At 48.1% G+C, this 18283-nt stretch overlaps 1 protein-coding gene across 6 annotated transcripts in view; it reads left to right on the forward strand.

The window, feature by feature from the left end:
- The window catches only part of LOC114022549, a 36311-nt gene that overhangs the window by 2089 nt on the left and 15939 nt on the right, over nt 1-18283 (forward strand). For 3 of the 6 annotated variants that reach the window (XM_027834655.3, XM_027834656.3, XM_027834657.3), the window contains exons 1-12: nt 1106-1253; nt 8586-8693; nt 8975-9050; nt 10032-10188; nt 10625-10670; nt 13062-13120; nt 13234-13269; nt 14736-14788; nt 15637-15769; nt 16123-16319; nt 16756-16801; nt 16927-16992. In XM_027834655.3, coding sequence (XP_027690456.2) covers nt 1217-1253; nt 8586-8693; nt 8975-9050; nt 10032-10188; nt 10625-10670; nt 13062-13120; nt 13234-13269; nt 14736-14788; nt 15637-15769; nt 16123-16319; nt 16756-16801; nt 16927-16992 — 1014 coding nt within the window. In that variant the 5' untranslated portion in view covers nt 1106-1216. Of the gene's footprint in view, nt 1-1105; nt 1254-8280; nt 8694-8974; nt 9051-10031; nt 10189-10624; nt 10671-13061; nt 13121-13233; nt 13270-14735; nt 14789-15636; nt 15770-16122; nt 16320-16755; nt 16802-16926; nt 16993-18283 lie in introns of those variants that run through there. The other 3 variants (XM_027834658.3, XM_037913938.2, XM_043528456.1) reach the window with 2 other exon arrangements.

Genomic DNA, 18283 nt, shown 5'->3' on the forward strand with positions numbered 1-18283 from the left:
TGTATAAGGTTTTGGGATGCATTGCATGAGAGATGCTATATGAAATGAAATGTATTAATTATTCATAGAATCATAGAATATCAGGGTTGGAAGGGACCTCAGGAGGTCATCTAGTCCAACCCCCTGCTCAAAGCAGGACCAATCCCCAACTGAATCATCCCAGCCAGGGGTTTGTTAAGCCTGACCTTAAAAATGATTGTTAAGTGTATGTGGCATTATCAGCTTGCAGGGCTACCAGCAACATTTCCTATCTGTAACCTGTAAGAGCAATGTGTTATTCAGGTGAACTTTCTTTCAGTTTACAAATGTCCAGAGAATCCTTAAGTGAGTTGTGGATCTGTCTAATGTAGGGGTTGTTTTGATTGCACTCATCTTTGTAGTTTCTAAGCAATATTATAGCAGTAAAGATGAAGGCACAAATATTAATTTAAAAACTTTTAGTCTCATGGTGAAAGGCTTTACAATGTGTGTTTCAATGAGATACTAAAATTTCACTCACCAAATTAGTTTTAAATCTCACTCTGTCATGCCGTGATAGCCCTGGGGCTAACGTGAGATGCACACTCCTCCTATCTGTCATTGCAAACACCCCTAGTTTGGCCTTGTTAATTATTACAGTGTGACTTAATTGTATGGCTGTAGTGCAGACAGTAATATGAAGAAATGTAGTTGATTGAATGTTGTTGCATTTGGAGATCCTGGTGTTTGTTTAATGGGAACTAAAAGGCACATTCAGGAATAATACCAAATAATGATAATGAGGTCTGGCTTTTCCTTGGCCCTCCACAGAGGTGTCAGGATGCAACCCACCCACCTCAGGACTGTTTCTCTGATCAGCGTCATCACGCCGCTGACTTGTTGCAGGATAATAAGTATCAACATTCCAAAGCTGCTGGAAGAGCCTAAAATCTCTTCCGGGGGGGGGTGTCTATAGCCCCTCCTAATCATTCACCCCAGACCACCATCCCGGGAACATGATTCGTCTCCCTCCAGGAGAGCTGATGAGTCCATTCCAGCTTCCCTAATGCACAGCCTTGTATTGGGCTCCCAGCAAAGGCACTGGACTGGGCCTTGCTCCCTCTGTTCCCCCTGTCTGCTGCAGAGTGAGTGGTATCTCCCAGTATGTTGCCTTGTGTTTGCGGAAGGGACTCACAGTCGCCACTGGGTGGAGCCCTGCAGGTGTCTGTCGGGCTGCTGCGGCTGGGGAGGGGGCAGCATGACTGGGAAAGAGCCGCTGCTGGGGACCCTGAAAGGTGAGTGGCTGGAGGAGGGGGGAGATGCAGGCAACTGTGCGCGGCTGCATGGTTGGAGGGATTTACAAGGGGCTGGGTGAGAGGAGGGGTGTGACTGATGCTGCTTTGAATTGGGCAGGTGCCAGAGAGCTTGGGGGAGACTTGAGAGCCAGGCTGCCCTCGTGTTTTGCAAAGTGAGGACCCCTCTGGGGGACTGATGTCTTGCGGAGGGTCTGAGTGTAAGTGCTGAGCTCAGTTCCCTGGTAAGGTTGCCATCCCCCGCTCTGGCTTTCCTGGGTCCAGCTAGCCTTTTTGTGGGGACGGTGGCCCTATGGGCAATCATTATGGGACACTGACAAGGTCCTGAAATTGATCTTGGGGCCCACGGTGATGCAGTGAGATAACACCATTGCTTTGTGATGTAAGCATTGCCATATTGCACCGAGATACCACGGTGAGGGGTTTTATAGAAAACCAGCAGGGTGAGGGTCAGAGAGATTGTTCTGCACGTGGCAACCCTAGTTGGGAACAATACAGAGACAGCACGGTTAGCTGAGGGGGGAGTTTACCTCTCCCAGAGCTCTTGAGTGACTCTCATGTGGTTGAATGAAGAGGGGGCATTAACATGCTCTGGGAGTTGCTTACAGCCTGGAAGGCTGGTTTGACCAGTACAGGATATTTGAGGGAAGTAATAAAATGGGAGCACGGGAAGATCCTGTTACACACCTCGCTGCCCGTCTCCTCTACACACACACTTCTGTCAGAACGCCAGCTTCGTGCCTTAGAACACACTGGGGAGTGGGGAAAACCTGCTGTAATTACTCACTGTACCGTATGCTGTGACCCGTGTATGCATTCCCTGGGAGAGACTGTCTATCTGCGAGGGCCTTAGACTCACTTGTGTTCATGGGGTTTGAGCTGCCACCTGCAAAGCTGAGCAAATGCCTCTGAAACACCTGTGCAGAATCTGCCATGGAATCAACAGCCTGCTAAAGGAAAGTCTAGTCTCCTCCTTCAGGCAGGCTGTAATAACCCACAGCCACTTTTCTTCTGGGTTGTCATCCTTTCCAAGTAGAGACTAGTTTCTCCTTCAAAGGATGGTGACCCCACCATGCATTTTTCCTTTACATCCAGCTGTTCCCTTCCCTGGAAACCAGCCAGCCCTTCACTTGTGTATTTTTGGTACTATCTTTGCTATCTCTTACACCTTTATCCCTTTTGGGGACACACATTCTTCTGGTGACTGGTCCCCCCACACTTTCCTTTATTTTAGGGGTGGGTTGCAAGAGAGAACCCTGGATTCACTACTTTAATGTGCATCCTGGACACCTAATGAAGTGAAAGCTGTATTGCAAATTTCTGTCTAGGACTCAGACCTATGAGACTGAAGGGCAGAGCACACAGCCCAGAGAAGATGAATCAATATTTACAGAAGCAGTCTATTGTATGCTGATATTAGCAGGTGAATTGGTTTCAGAGATTCAGAGAGTTTAACTCTGAGATGTTTTCTCACTGTGAGTCACTTCCCTTTCTTGGGCAGTTGGGAGTGTCTCCAGATGCCTGTTCAGAAGGGGTCAAAGAGGTTGGGAGGAGGATTCTTAGAATCATAAAAGAGTAGGCCTGGAAGGGACCTTGAGGTCCTCTAGTCCAGTCCCCTACACTAAAGGCAGGACTATGTGGTAACTAGACCATCCCTGGCAGGTGTTTGTCTAACCTGTTCTCAAAAACCTCCAATTATGGAGATTCCACAGTTTGTTTCAGTGCTTAACTACCCTGACAGTTAGGAAGTTTTCTCTAATGTCCAGCCTAAACCTCCCTTGCTGCAATTTAAGCCCATTGCTTCTTGTCCTGTCCTCAGAGGTTAATGAGAACAATTTTTCTCCCTCCTCCTTGTAACAACCCTTTATGTACTTGAAAACTGTTATTGTGTCCCCTCTCAGTATTCTCTTCGCCAGACTAAACAAACCCAATTTTTTCAATCTTTCCTCATAAATCATTTTTTCTAGACCTTTCATCATTTTTGTTGCTCTTCTCTGGACTTTCTCCAATTTGGTGACATCTTTCCTGAAATGTGGTGCCCAGAACTAGACACAATACTCCAGCTGAGGCCTTATCAGCACGGAGTAGAGCAGAAGAATTAATTCTTGTGTCTTGCTTACAACACTCCTGCGAATACCTCCCAGAATGATGTTTGCCTTTTTTGCAACAATGTTACACCGTTGACTCATATTTAGCTTGTGATCCACTATGACCCTCACATCACTTTCTGCAGTACTGCTTCCTAGGCAGTCATTTTCCATTTTGTATGCGTGCAATTGAGTGTTCCTTCCTAAGTGGAGTGCTATGCATTTGTCCTTATTGAATGTCATCCTTTTTACTTCAGACTCTTTGTCCAGATCATTTTGAATTTTAATCCGATCCTCCAAAGCACTTGCAACCCAGCTTGGTATTGTCCACAAACTTTATAAGTCTACTCTATGCCATTATCTAAATCATTAATGAAGATATTGAACAGAACCTGGGCCCAGACCAACCCCTGTGGGACTCCACTCAATATGCCCTTCCAGCTTGACTGTGAAACACCGATAACTAAGGCTGCGAGTCTGTCACAGAGGTCACGGAAGTCACGGATTCTGTGACTTTCTGGAACCTCCATGACTTCTGCAGCTAGCAGGTGCGACTGAGCCCTGGGGTCAGCCCTGTGGCTAGCCGCACCGCCCCCCGCAGCACCGGTGGTGGTCCACTGGCAGTGGGGGTCCTGGGCTGCCACTCCGCCAGCAGCAGCGGGGTTCTGGGCCAGCAGGTCCATCTCTGGCCAGCAGCAGCAGCGGTGGCGGTCCCAGGCAGCCCCTCACCAGAGCCCCCATCCTCCGGTACGAGTGGGTGCCCTGGAACCCCCAGCACTAGCGGGTGCCCCAGAGCCCCCTCTCCAGAGCAGCAACTGCATCCCCGGAGCCCCCCAGATTTAGTCAGGGGTATATAGTACGAGTCATGGACAGGTCACTGGGCAGTGAATTTTTGTTTATTGCCCATGACCTGTCCATGACTTTTATTAAAAATATCCATGACTAAATCTTAGCCTTCTGATAACTACTCTCTGGGAACAGTTTTCCAACCAGTTATGGACCCATTTACAGGAGCTCCATCTAGGTTGTATTTCCCTGGTTTTGTTTGTGAGAAGGTCATGTAAGACTGTATCAAAAGCCTTACTAAACTCAAGATATATCACATCTATCACTTCTCTCCCATCCACAAGGCTTGTTACCCTGTCAGAGAAAACTATTAGGTTGGTTTGACACTATTTTTTCTTGACAAATCCATGCTGACTGTTACTTATCACCTTATTATCTTCTAAGTGTTTGCAAATTGATTGCTTGATTATTTGCTCCATTATCTTTCCAAGTACTGAAGTTAAGCTGAGTGGTCTGTAATTCCCAGGGTTGTCCTTATTTCCCTTTTTATAGACGGGCACTATATTTTCCTTTTTCTAGTCCTCTGGAATCTCTCCCATCTTCCATGAGTTTTTGAAGATAATCGCTAGTGGCTCAGATATCTCTTCAGTCAGCTCCTTGAGTATTCTAGGATGTATTTCATCAGGCCCTGGCGACTTGAAGACATCTAATTTGTCTAAGTAATTCCTAACTTGTTCTTTCCCTATTTTAGTCTCAGATCCTACCTCATTTTCATCGGAGTTCACTATGTTAGACCTCCAATTGCTACTAAACTTTTTGGTGAAAACTGACACAAAAAAGTCACTTAGCACTTCTGCCAACTTCCCGTTTTCTGTTATTGTCGTTCCTCTCTCATTGACTAACAGGCCTACCCTGTCCTTGGTCTTCCTCTTGTTTCTAATGTATCTGTAGAATGTTTTCTTGTTACCCTTTGTGTTTTTAGCTAGTATAATCTTGTTTTGTGCCTTGGCCTTTCTAATTTTGTCCCTACGTGCTTGTGTTGCTTGCCTGTAATTTGATCTAGTTTCTACTTTTTGTAAGATACTCTTTTTTGAGTTTCAGCTCATTGAAGATCTCCTGGTTAAACCAGAGTGGTCTTTTGCCATATTTCCTGCCTTTCCTACGCAGGGGGATAATTTGCTCTTTTGCCCTTAATAACATCTCTTTGAAAAACTGCCAACTTTCTTGAACCCTTCCCTCTTAGACTTGCTTCCCATGAGATCTTACCGACCGACTCCCTGCGTTTGCTAAAGTCTGCCTTCTTGAAATCCATTGTCTTTATTGTGCTGTTTTCCCTCTTACTATTCCTTAGAATCATGAACTCTGTCATGTCATGATCACAGGCTGCCTTCCACTTTCAAATTCTTAACCAGTTCCTCCCTATTTACCCTAGAACAGCCTCTCCCCTAGTTGCTTTCTCCATCTTCTGAAGTAAAAAAATTGTCTCCAAGGCATTCCAAGAACTTGTTGGGTAATCTGTGCTGTGCTATATTATTTTTCCAATCGATGTCTGGGTAGCTGAAGTTCCCCATGACCAGCCAGTCCTGCTTTGGATGGTTTTGTCCGTTATTTAAAAAAAGCCACCTCCACCTCTTCTTCCTAGTTAGGTGGTCTGTAGTAGATCCCTACAGTGACATCACCCTTGTGTTTTACCCCTTTTATCCCTACCTAGAGACTTTAACAAGTCTGTCTCCTATTTCCATCTCAACCTCAGTCCAAGTGTATACATTTCTGATACATAAGGCAACGCCTCCTCTCTTTTTTCCCCCCTGCCTGTCCTTCCTGAGCAAGGTGTACCCTTCTGTACCAATATTCCAGTCATATGTATTATTCTCCCACCAGGTCTGTGATGCCAACTATTTCATAGTTGTGTTTATTCACTGGCATTTCTAGTTCTTCCTGTTTATTCCCCATACTTCTCGCATTAGTATACAGACATCTAAGATACCAGTTTTATTTCCCCTCTATGTTTCCTCTTGTCTCTCCCTTGTCCCTGCTATAATGGCCCATGTTCCCATCCCCCCCTCACTCCCCCCCCGATTTTGATCAGTCTCCATTTTTTTTTAACTTACTTGTGGGCTTTTGTCTCCTGCCCCCATTGAACCTAGTTTAAAGCCCTCCTGTCTAGGTTAGCCAATCTGTATCCAAAGATACACATCCCCTTCTTTGATAGGTAGATGCCCTCTCCAGTCAGCAGTCCTTCTTCCCAGAACAGAGTTCTGTGGTGAAGGAAATTGAAGCCCTCCTGGCAACATCATCTGCACAGCCAAGCATTCACCTCCAGGATGCATCTGTCTCTGCCTGGGCCCCTGCTCTTGACTGGAAGGATCAAAGAGACTACCACCTGCACCCCCAACTCCTTGACCCTCACTCCCAGAGCCCTGCAGTCACTTCTGATCTGCTCACAGTATCATTAATGCCGGCATGGGGTAGTAGTTAGAGGGCCGGATGATCCTCGGCAGTCCCTCCGTAATGCCTCGGATGTGGGCAACGTACCTCCTGGGATGCCATGTCAGGCCGACAGATGGGTGCCACCAGCCACCACTATCCTACGTTTCCTCCTGGGAATAGTGGCTGTGATCCCTCCAGCCTTGGGGGTACAGAGCTTCTCCTCCTCCACCTTTGGGGGCGAGTCCTCACTGCTTGTTGCCAGGGCAGCATAATGGTTCTCCATCACTCTGGTGGGTGGGTTGGGAGCAGGGGTGGAGCACGGCCTGCTGCCAGAAGTAACCAGCTGCCAGTGTCTTTCCTGTGACAGAGCCTTATCCACTTCACCTAGGCATGACAGCAGTCCTCTCTAGCTGGACAGCTTCCTCAGCCTTGGCGGTCTCCATATGAATACACTCAATGAATTCCTCGTGGGCATGGATGTGCCTCGGCCTAGCCACCTCCTCCTGTAGCTCTCCTACCTGCTTCCTGAGAGGTTTCGCAAGCAGACACCTTTCATACTGGACAGTCTCCCCACCTGACTTTCTGTGAGTGGGAAATTCAGGCCACAGTCCCTAGTAATCCACATCAGGATCTGGGTAGAGGCCTCTGTGTTTAGGTTCCCTGTCTGGATGCAGTAGAAGAGACGGGAGCAGCGCTGGCATTGCTAAACATAGGGATGATATTACGACTCCCTCTCAAACTCCCTGGTTTGCTGCCCCTGTTCGCTAGCTCGTTATTATTTATACACCACCAGTCATGCACCTGGTGCGTCACAGAACCAGTTTGAAAACTGGCCTGAGGAACTGACAGTGAAGAATGACTCGAGGCAGACAGGAGTTACAGCAGCAGGAAGGAGATGCTTCTGTCTCAACTTGGGAGATCGCTGCCGCTGCTGTGCCGTATTTGTAAGGAGACGAAGCTCTTAGTCTGTCTGACTTGCTCTTTATGGCAGAAGTGTAGGCTGTGGTCAAAAAGTGAGACTAGCTGTCAGGCTCCAGCTGGTTTCTAGCGATGCACTAGGAAGTAGGGGAGTGCTGCTGGTTTTAGAGAAACAGGGTAGTAACGTGGCAGGAACCCAATGGAGAAAAGAAAGTAAAACTGATTTTCAGCAGGGCAGCCGTGTCCTGCCTCGGGCAGCAATCAGAGCTTCCCCTGTTCCCTGGCACAAGTTCTAAGCCGTTTTTTCTTTTGTATGTTGTGCTCCACTTCTCCAGATGGTGACAGGGCTGACCATCAGCTGTGAGTGAGCTGATAGAAAGGGGACAACTGCAATTTCCAACCAAGCTGCTGAAAAGCCCACCTTCCTTGTGGGAAGGGGGTGCTGGCTTTTGTACCCAGTTCTGCCAGGCATCAAGCGCTCTCAAACGCCATTGGCCAGCAAGGAGAGTTGAGGCTGCTTGACACGTTTCAGTCTTGGGCCTTTTGTGCGTCTACAAAGGAAAGACTATGTGTGAATGCTTCACCTCATCAGTGTGCTTTATAGATACTGTCTAATCCTCCCTATCTCTCGCCTGGGTGGTGAAGTGATGATATCCCCCGCCCTTATATCAGTAGGGAAACTGTGCCCCATGGGTTGTGACTTGCTCAAAGTCTCGGAGTGGTCTGTTAGTAGAGCTGGCATTAGACCTCCGGCAGTCCTGACGCCCAGCCCTGTGCTCTTTCCCTAGATCAAGTTACCTCTCATGAGCCAGGCCTGAAGCAGGGAGTGAGTTTGCTTTCCTCCTGGTGTTTGACATTGATCTTATATCTCTGGGGGCTGAGCAAATGGTTTGGCCATGTGACTTGACCTTGGTCTGTTCATGGACCTTCCTGCCAAATGCACAACCTGATGGTAACAGACTGACTGCAGAGTTATTCCACAAGCTGTTGCTCCAGCTCTGGTTAAAAATACCAGCTCATCAAGACCAGTCCCACTAGAGGATGATGTGAACAGGTGTCCTCAGCGTTCTGCTTCCCTCCCACTTTCTCACAGCATGCATCCTCGCCATCAAGGAGGGGAGCAGCCTGTGCACTGATGCCTCCCCGCACCTAGCCCCCTTCTGCGAGATCCTGGAAATGATCCTTCGAAAAGGAATTAAACGTGAGTGGCCACTTCTACTCCATGCACGCTGCAGGGGCTGGTGTGGGCCCAAGAGAGGGGGCGGCACAGACCGGTGCATGTGTTGCTTGTTAGTAAAGGACGAGCAGAGCCCAGGAACCACGGAGGCCTAGAACTCCCTGGGGAGTCGTGTGTGTTGGTTGGGGGTGGCTCTGTGTGGAAAGAATAGGGGCAGCAGCATTTGCAGAATCTCCAAGGGAAACGCGCTCCTGGTTACCTGTCAGAGGGCCTTCCTAAAGGAGCTCCTCTTCTCTCTCCTTCAGAGCCGGTGCTGGGCTTCAAGAGACGAGATTATTGGCACTGGTTAGAGCAGCTTCCTCAGCAGGATACCTGCAGCGGGTGAGTGGCCTTTGGATGACAACATCCTGGACAATCTTTTGGGTCCGTTGCATGGAAAAAATGGGGTGGAGTATGTGTTATTGTGGAACTACTCTAGGAGGAGGGGGGTGATGTTAATGCAAGTCCTCCTTTTGCAGCTGCCCCCCCTTGGACAGGTGCACGTACACTAGTTAAAACTGGATTCTCTGGAGCTCAACACACAAAGAAAGGATTTTTGAATAAATAGCCTGGTTTTAAACTGGCTCAGGGCCTTCTTCCTGATCCAGCCAATAGACAGAACCCCTGGAGAGCCCTAATTCTTGGGGAGGGGTTGGACGTACTGCGCCTACTGAGGCCCCATAAGACTGGTTGCTTGTTCCGAGCTGAAACTGTGATGAACTTGAAACCCCTTGGGTGGGGTTTTAAAGAACTGTTCCTGCCAGAGCCCCTGTTAGGGTTGGGGTGGTCTCTGGTAAGCTTACTAGCATGCATGGAGGTTCTTTTATTATTTTTTAAGATGTGTTCTCTGTAGCACTTGTACCTTAAGGACACAGTAGGCTCACCTAGGGAGAAATGTGTGGTAATTTATAACAGAGCAATTGCACTGTATGCTGTCTCTGGAGGGAAAGGAAGCACAGACCTGTTCAGGCAGACTGACTTTGTGGGTCAATTCACAGTATTGATCAGTGCAACTTGGAAATATCCTGGTCAGATGGGAGTGAGACACATGTCTCCACCCAAGAGAGGTGATGGCCAGGGGAGTGGGAAACCTGAGAGTGGGTGCCATTGCTGGACCCCAGAGGGGGAATACAAGTGCAGTTGCCTTGAACTGTGACAAGTGCCATTACAGAAACTGGCACAAGGACTTGCTCCTGGAAGAGAACCCCATTACAGGTGAGTGACCAAGACCCTTTTTGGCAGACAACCAGAGCCTGGGAATGGGTCGTCGCCTGCCTATGCTGTAAATATTCCCTGGCACCTCTTCATATTCCTTCTTTATAGGGTGACCCCCTTGTCAATTATGATAGAGAAAGCCAGTTCCTGTGAGAAGGTGCTGACAGCGCAGGGACGAGGGCGGTACTTCCTGCGCCTAGCTTTAAATCAGAAGTTACTAGCTACTGCCATTCAACAGCTGGCTCGGAATCCAACACTGCTGGAGGTAGGAAGAGCTTTCACCATGAAATATCTTTATGATGAGGGGCAGCAGGGAGCCCGTTTTGGATAAACTAAGAACTGACCCAAATCTTGGGCCTAAGGAGAAAGATATTATATTTTTTATTTATTTTTTTGCTTGACCCTCTGTATTTTATAATTCCAGCCTGGCCAAAAATAGGAAGAATCTTAAATCTCCCCTGAGTTCTCTAGGCCAGGTGGACAGGCTCCAGAGGATTCAAATAAACATCCAGGCTTCTGGGTGCCAAGCTAAAACCACCTTCCAGAACAAATTTGGGGTCATTCATTTCTATTTGTGCCATGGTTGCAATTTACAGTGTAAAATTTTAGATGGTTTTGTGGCCATGTTGTTCAGTTCATGGCGTACAACTAAATTATGTGTGTATCTGTGTGTGTGTTTGTTTTAAATTTTTTAATTTCAGTGTTACGATCCTCTGATCTCAGTGCTGGGAAATGAAGATTTCATGGGTAAGGTTGAGACTTCCTCCAAAATTCAGTAATGTCACTTAAAAAAAAAAATCTCACACAAATTGGTTGAGATGTAGGTCTAAAAATATTTATGAAGCAAAGATGACTGAAAGCCAGGGTATGCAATGTTGTATGCTGGAAAACCTCCAGTTTATTTATAGTTCCTGGATTTGATATAGCTTCCATCCTGCACTTTTTATTCATTCAGCTCCTTAGGAATTTAATCTGAGTAAGGACACTGTGATGGAACCATTTCAAGGGATGAAATGAGATTATTAGTTTGCAGTCAGGATGAAATTAATCCCTGGTGTTACTCAGCAGAGTTTACACCAGGGGATGAATTTGACCTTCATCACTAAGAAATAACCTTCGGCAATGAATGGTTTTAAGAAAACTCTGTTCCCTAACAGGGACAGAAAAGAAGGATGGGCTGGGACTCCGAGAGCTGGGTTAAATTCCTGGCTCTGCCACAGAATTCCTTTATGACCTTGGGCAAGATACATGATCGCTCTGTTCCTCAGTTTCCCATCTGTATAATATGGATCCTAATACCGCCTTTCTTCTACCCTTGTCTATTTAGCTGCAAACTAAACTAGGGTGAAGACAATACAATGCGCTGAGATCTCTAAGCGTTACTGTAATACAGGGGAAAAATCAGCCTCCTTTTAGTCAGACCCAAAACTTTGGTCTTGGGGGGGTGTTTTTATTTTAAGTTTTACCAAACCTCAAATGAATAGAAGTAACACCAGGGGTGGTTGTTTTTTTGTTTTTTTTAAGCCAATAAAACAGTTCTTCTTTGCATCTAAACCTCCCCCCGCAGCATTTGCAGCCCAGATGTCACAGCTCGGTGCTGGAACAGTGAGGAAAGCGAACGTCGGTTTTATTGTCTAAGCAGAAGGAAGTGGTAAAATCTAAGTCAGCAATCTCCGTGCTGGGGAGACGTTTATCATTCAGTTTGGTGGTGGTAGGGATCTGAGATGGGAAAGTTAAATAGGATGATTTGTAACTGGAGTGTTTCTTTAAGTAAACTGCAAAAGTCTGATGTCTTGTCCGTAACTTTTAGCAGCCTAAATCCTGCTGATCCCAGGTGAGGACATCCGAACTGGAACACTTTTCCAGCTATTATAAAAGGCTGGAATGCTGTGTGACTCCATCAGCAACTATTCTCCCAAGATTACCGGGACAGGGAGAAAGCCTTTTCTTTTGATTATGATAAATAACTGGGGGTAAAACGGTCCCTAGATGGCTTTTAAATCACTTTGGACTTCTAGTTGAAGTCTAAGTCACACAAACCCATCAATATAATTGCACGATTAGTGTTGGAGAGGAAGGACAGACTGGAGATTAAAAGACAGAAGTGGAAGAAGTTACCTGGTTAGTGGTGGTTTCTATGATTCAGAGCCTGTTGAAGTCAAGGGAAGGATGCTCGTTGACTTCAATGGGCTTTGAATTGAGGCCCACGTGTATTGCATTTGTACTCCAGATGGGTGTCTGGACTAGGTTTTGAGGGTATTTTGCACAAGTGTCCCACTAGTGCAGTTCCACCAGTGGTAGCGATGCAGAGGGGACTGTTATAGACAAGGCTCTGATGGGACGTTCTTGCAAAAACAAAGCAAAAAAAGACTGGCATTAACAAGGCCTTAGAATCCAGTAGCAAAGCAGGTAGGGGATGAAAAACCAGCATTCCGGAAGTGAAGATCTAAAAGCCCTGCTAACCATCTGGCCGATCCCTCTGTGTCCACAGGCCAGTGTACTCATGGAGCCATCCCTTTCCCTGCCCACAGTGCTTCTTGGTCAGCTGTTTTTCTGTAGCTGAGTTCGAATTCTGTTTCATGCCATGAGGTTAGTTTGTTTGCTGTGTGGTTTTGGTCAGAGTTCTGTGACTGCGGAACATAGCACGCAGCTCCTGCAGTGCAGACCTGAAGAGAGCTGGGGTCTTTTCCTGGCTCTCTCAGCCGTGCTGTGTGAACTTAACCATGATCCTGCAATGGACTCAGTCTGGTTGGGCCCCGTGACCAAGTCACTTTTGCCTTTTTGTTTTCCCTTCTCTAAAATGGGGATAATAATCCCTGTTTCACAGGCTGCCATGAGGTTTAATCCATTGAGGTTTGTAAAGAGCTTTGAGATCCTTGGATATAAGGCACTGGAGAAGTGCAAAATATTGTTGGTATGTACGGTTGGGCAAGTATTGTTATTAATACAGTATGACCCTGAGGATCTAAAACTCCCTGTTGTCCAAATTGGGAGCCATGTCCTCCATTGTCTGCTACTTACTTGGAAAATCTCTTCTGATCTGGACCTCTGCAGTGTCCCTGGGACGTGGGGATAAGCCAATGTGCAGCTGGTGAGGAGTCTGGCAGTAATGTTGGCTCTTGGTCCCCCCTCTTACAGAGCCGTTCCTCTCACTGATGCTGGTGGTGTCAGAGATGAATTTCTCTCTGGATCTGCAGGTACAGTAATAAACTGGTCTGGGCAGCAGCTTTGTATGTCTAACATAACTCTGTGTGCAGAGGTCTTCATCTTCATACTTGACACCAGTTGCTCTGCTGTGCTTTGTCTGCAGAATTCCAGTTTCTTGGATGAAAGTTGGCTGCTGCCGGTAAGACTCCGCTTCTCCCTCTGATGCGGGATCCAAGATTTTATTCTTCTTCCTTCCATCTGCTGGGTGGCCCCTTGCTGAATACCTGGATCATAAACACAGAACCTTGTTAGACTTCAGGTTAAAAATCATTGGGCTAGATGGTGCAAATCAGCATAGCTCCACTGAAGTCAGTGGAGTGCCATCTGTTTACATGGCCTGAAGATCTAGCCCATTATGTGATTCCTTAACATAGGTCCTGAACCAGCAAACACTTACTCCCCTGATTCACTTTAGTCCCTCGAGTCCCTGGGACCACTCCTGTTAGTAAGGTGAAGCAGGTAAGTCAGTGTTTACAGGACTGGGGCTAAGTTACTAACATTGCAGGTATCTAAAATTGGTGGAAATTTTAGAAAATCTAAGTTCCTTTCCACTATTATTACTGCTCTTAGACATCTTGCATGTCTCTGGGTTTACACAATGAAAATAGGGTGGTCACTTTCACTCAGTTTCATTTTTCTGGCTTTCTTGTGCTAAGAGGTTTCAAACCTTCAGGAAAGTGTTAATTTCTTTAAAAATTATCCCCTTCCTCCTTTCCACTGGATTTTCAAAATCCTAGAAATACAAAGACCTGGGATGGAATCCAGGTTGCACCAAAGCCAAATGCAAAACGCCCATTGACTTTCATGGGTCCAGGATTTCACCCACGGTGCCTGCCCCTAAAAGGCTTACAACTGAATGGACTGCATTTCAGGTTGCCTGTGTCCGTTTAATTAACGTGGCAGGATGGGAGGTGTTTCTCTGGGGGGAATACAGGGTTTGTGTGTGTCCTGCAGACTAATCCTTCCACAGTCTGCCTTGGCCCTGCCTAAATCCCAGGTTAGAGACCCGCAGTGAATGACCGTGTGTCGGTGAGGTCAGAAAGCTGCCTTCCCAGAAGGAGATGGCTCCAGGGGTTAGTAATGGGACATGGAACCCGTGGCTCCATTGTCTCCACTGACCAAAGGCCATTACAACATGGCAACCTAAGAAGTGTGGGGTGGGTGGCCGGCTCTGGCCTCCGTCCAGTGTCTAGCAGGCTGGAGTCTGTCTCAAAAAGCACCACCGCAGTCACCGCTCTTGTTGGCAGTTTCAGCAGAGAGGCTGGAGACTGAACAAACTTTGGCTGAGCACCTTAGGCGGGCTTTTAGCAGACTCTGGAAAGACATGGCGGTGGTGCTCAACGTTGGGCTGGAGACCCAGGGTGGGGCTCTAAGGGGGAACGCTCACTGCTGCTGCACTTCTTCTGTGGATAAATGGATGACCTCAGACTCCAGAGGTCTCAGGCTGGCATCTCTCCGAGCAGTTCCCCCAAATGTAAATGGAGCAAACACTAATGGGGGGCAAAATGCCCCCCTCCTTGCCAAGGCGGAAAGGGGCTGGAGAGGGAATTCTTGTGCTACCTGGAGCCGTTGCTGGAGGCTGTACTGACAGATGCTGTGTTGTAGGTGTGTGTGACCTATGAGACTGTACCCTGCAGAGAACTGGGGATGGTGCTCAGGTAAGAGACCAGCTTTCCTCCTCCCTTCCCCTGCTGCTCGGCAGCCTCACATCTGCATTGCTGTAAGTGCTGCTGGGATCTATGGACTTATAGAATTGGAAGGGCCCTCGAGAGGTCATCTAGTCCAGTCCCCTGCACTCGGGGCAGGACTAATTATCTAGACCATCCCTGGCAGGTGTTTGTCTAACCTGCTCTTAAAAATCTCCAATGATGGAGATTCCACAACCTCCCAGGGCAATTTATTCCGGTGCTTAACCACCCTAACAGTTAGGAAGTTTTTCCTAATGTCTGACCTAAACCTCCCTTGCTGCAATTTAAGCCCATTGCTTCTTGTCCTGTCCTCAGAGGTTAAGAAGAACAATTTTTCTTCCTCCTCCTTGTAATAACCTTTTACATACTTGAAAACTCTTATCCTGTCCCTTCTGTCTTCTCTTCTCCAGACTAAACAAACCCAGTTTTTTCAGTCTTCCCTCATAGGTCATGTTTTCTAGACCTTTAATAATTTTTGCTGCTCTTCTCTGGACTCTCTCCAATGGCCGTGGTCTGGGCCGCATCCCTGATTAGATGCCAGCCTGACTCAGGTTGAAAGGCAGGGCACTTGCCCCAGAGCAAGGGGAAGGATGACTGGAATGGCAGGCTTGCACCCCAAATGCCAATGGACTCTGCCAGCAGCTGCCCTGTCTTCCAATGAGCAAAAGGGCTGTAACTGGCTGGACCTACCTCCTGTTTGGGCCAAGGAACGTAGAGCCACGTTAGTTCTTCCTCTGGCCTGAGGGATCCTGCCTCCCCAGCCGCTTGGGATGTTTTCTGTGACTTGGGATGACTCTGTGTCCTGGCTGTGCCCTCAGGTACTTGGACGGTCGGATCTTTGTCACTGAGGTGCTTCCCGAGAGCCAGGCAGAGGTGGACGAAGTGGTGCTGGCTGGAGATGTCATTGACGAGATCAGTGGCTTTTCCCTGAGAAATGCACGCAACGGACAGGTGTGGGGAAGCACACGGGGTCAGACGAACTCCTGCCTTCAGGGGCTGATGTGCTGCCCCCTCTTCTGGGATCCTGTCTGAAGTGAAAGCCTCACTAGTGTGGGGGGAGGGGGAGGGAGATGTCTGGCCGTGGGATGGATACAGAACAATTTCCCTGATCTTGGTGAGCAGGAAGGGGAGGAACGATGTGTTGGCAGCTTGTGGCCGGATCGCAGGGGCGGGCCAGGTTGTTCCATTATTAACAGCTGTTGAGAGTACACACAGCTACACCACAGAAAGCAGGGAGGGATTGGCATGGGATGATCCAAGCCCCCCGCCCTCAATGCGTGCCCTGGCTCTCTCCTCTCTGTCAGGCAGGGACTGTGCTGCAGAAGCTGAAGGGCAAGCCTCTGAGCTTCCGCATGATCCGGTGGAAGTGGCATGACGGAGGGATGTACAAGCCGCTGCTGCCCTACCTGCAAGTGCTAAGGGAGAAGGTCCCCAGCTTCCAGCTCCAACAGGAGCACGCACACAAAGAGGAGAAGGAGGAGCGGTGTCTGCAAGGGGGCAGGTAGGGCCGGCTGGAACTGAGGAACACACTTCGGTAGGGGTGACGTGATCCCAGGTGCCCAGCATTGGGTTAGCCCTGACGTTGGGAAATGAAGCCAGGCCGGGATGGGGAAGGGAGTAGAGGTCTCTGTTACATATGTGGGGCTGGGCAGCGTTTCCACTGCAGCGTGTGCTCCAGAGCAGTCCTCAGCTGCCCAGTGCGTGTTGGATGCTGCTATTTTGCGCTGAAACGTATGCCCCATGCCCAGGGGTTGTGGAGATCCTTCAGGTTGGTACCAGTATTGTGACTCATCTAGAATCTCAGCCGTGAAGCAGCCAGTATCATTCCGCTCTGGGGGTGAGTGGGTTTAGTGCATGCTTTAAGTTGTGCCATAGCAAGACACCTTAGAGGAGCTCTGCATGGACTCCCTGTCCTAATTCTGTTTCTTCCTCCCCAGGCTTCTGTACAACCTGCGGTACCTGGGCCAGGCCAATGTAGGAAAGGTACCGTTGTGATTCTGATGGACTGGAGTGAGTGTGTGTGGGGCGGGGGGCGCGGTCTTGTTTCCACTGACTTTCATTTAACATCATTTTGTTTCCCCCCACCGCCTGCCCCAATCCGTTTTCAGTACGGTGGCAAAGAGGTGCTGGACGAAGGGATACTCCTGGTGTTAGAGCAGCACCTGTGCCCACGGGTGAGTTACTCGCTGTGACCTCGCAGGAAGGCTAGACTGGCAGCTGGCATCGCTCCAGGGCAGAGATGAGGTTGTTTGGGGTGCCGGTGCTGTTCTAGACTTCTCAGCTCTTTGGGTTTCTTTTTGGTTTAATCTTAACGCTGAATTTCTTCGGTTTCTAAGGGTTTGGGGGGTTATTTGTTTAATAAGCACAACTTCCCCGGCACTCTCACCCCTTCCTCTAGTCTGATTTCTTTGTTTGGGAATTTTCTTACTTTTTAATTTCCAAAAAATCCTCCCTGGGTCCTTAGCAGTGAGGGTGTGTGTGACAGGGCAGGGGTTCTCTGCTCCCTGGGACCTCCTGCCTGGGGCCTTCAGAGTAGAAGGATGGGGCATTGAAGAACAGGACAGGGGTTCTTCACTGCCTGGGAACTCCTCTGCCTCCCCGCTGACCCCCAACTCTTCATCTCTATGACAAGCCCAGGGTCTCCTCTTCAGATTCTCTTCACCCCTGTTCAACCAGGTTCCCCCCATCTCATTCCTCTATGGTAGCAAACCAGACCTGTCTAGTCTCTGGTGTTCAGATGCAAATTTTAAAGGCCCAGAGTGGTCATTCCACTATACAGGGTAATGCAACTGACTTGTCTAGCCTGTCTGTGGCTGTGGTCCATAAGGGTTAACCCCTGTTCACGAAATCGCTTATCCATGGGTTTTAAATCCCATTAAAGTCGCTAGAATTTAAGCATGTGCTGCTTCAGGGCTTTCCTGAATTGGGGCCTGAGATTGTGATTTAATTTTTCTCTGGAAAATGCCCTCTCAATTTAAAACTTCCCCATTCACAGGAACTAAAGAGCTTCAGACTTCTGTGAAGTTCAGTGGTTTTGAAATTTTCGTCCCTGCCAAGAACTGGTGGACTAAAAAAAGCATTAGGCACTGGAGAAACCTCTAAGCCACAGTGGCTTTTTGATTTGTAGCATAAACACTTCCTGCATTCTCCAGATTCTAGGGAAAACTCCTTCTCCTACCCTGCTGTAAGCATTTCAGATTGCAAACAAATGGGTCACTCTGATCAAAAGTTAGAGTGAAAACAGGGCTTGGAATGGAAGTGCAGACTCAGCCGTAACATTAATATAGTGAGGATTGGCTTTCCTCCTGCACGTGGCTTCTACAAGTGACGTGATTCCTGCCATAGCCTAGGAGAAAGTCTTCCACCTTCATGCATGAGTGGCGATGCTGGCATTAGCTACGAAGCTAAGTATGTTGTGGTGCGAGTGTACGCGCACACATGCACAGGAGAGCTCGGGGAAGAGCT

The sequence above is a fragment of the Chelonia mydas genome, chromosome 14, assembly GCF_015237465.2.
Source record: "Chelonia mydas isolate rCheMyd1 chromosome 14, rCheMyd1.pri.v2, whole genome shotgun sequence".
Taxonomy (NCBI): domain Eukaryota; kingdom Metazoa; phylum Chordata; order Testudines; family Cheloniidae; genus Chelonia; species Chelonia mydas.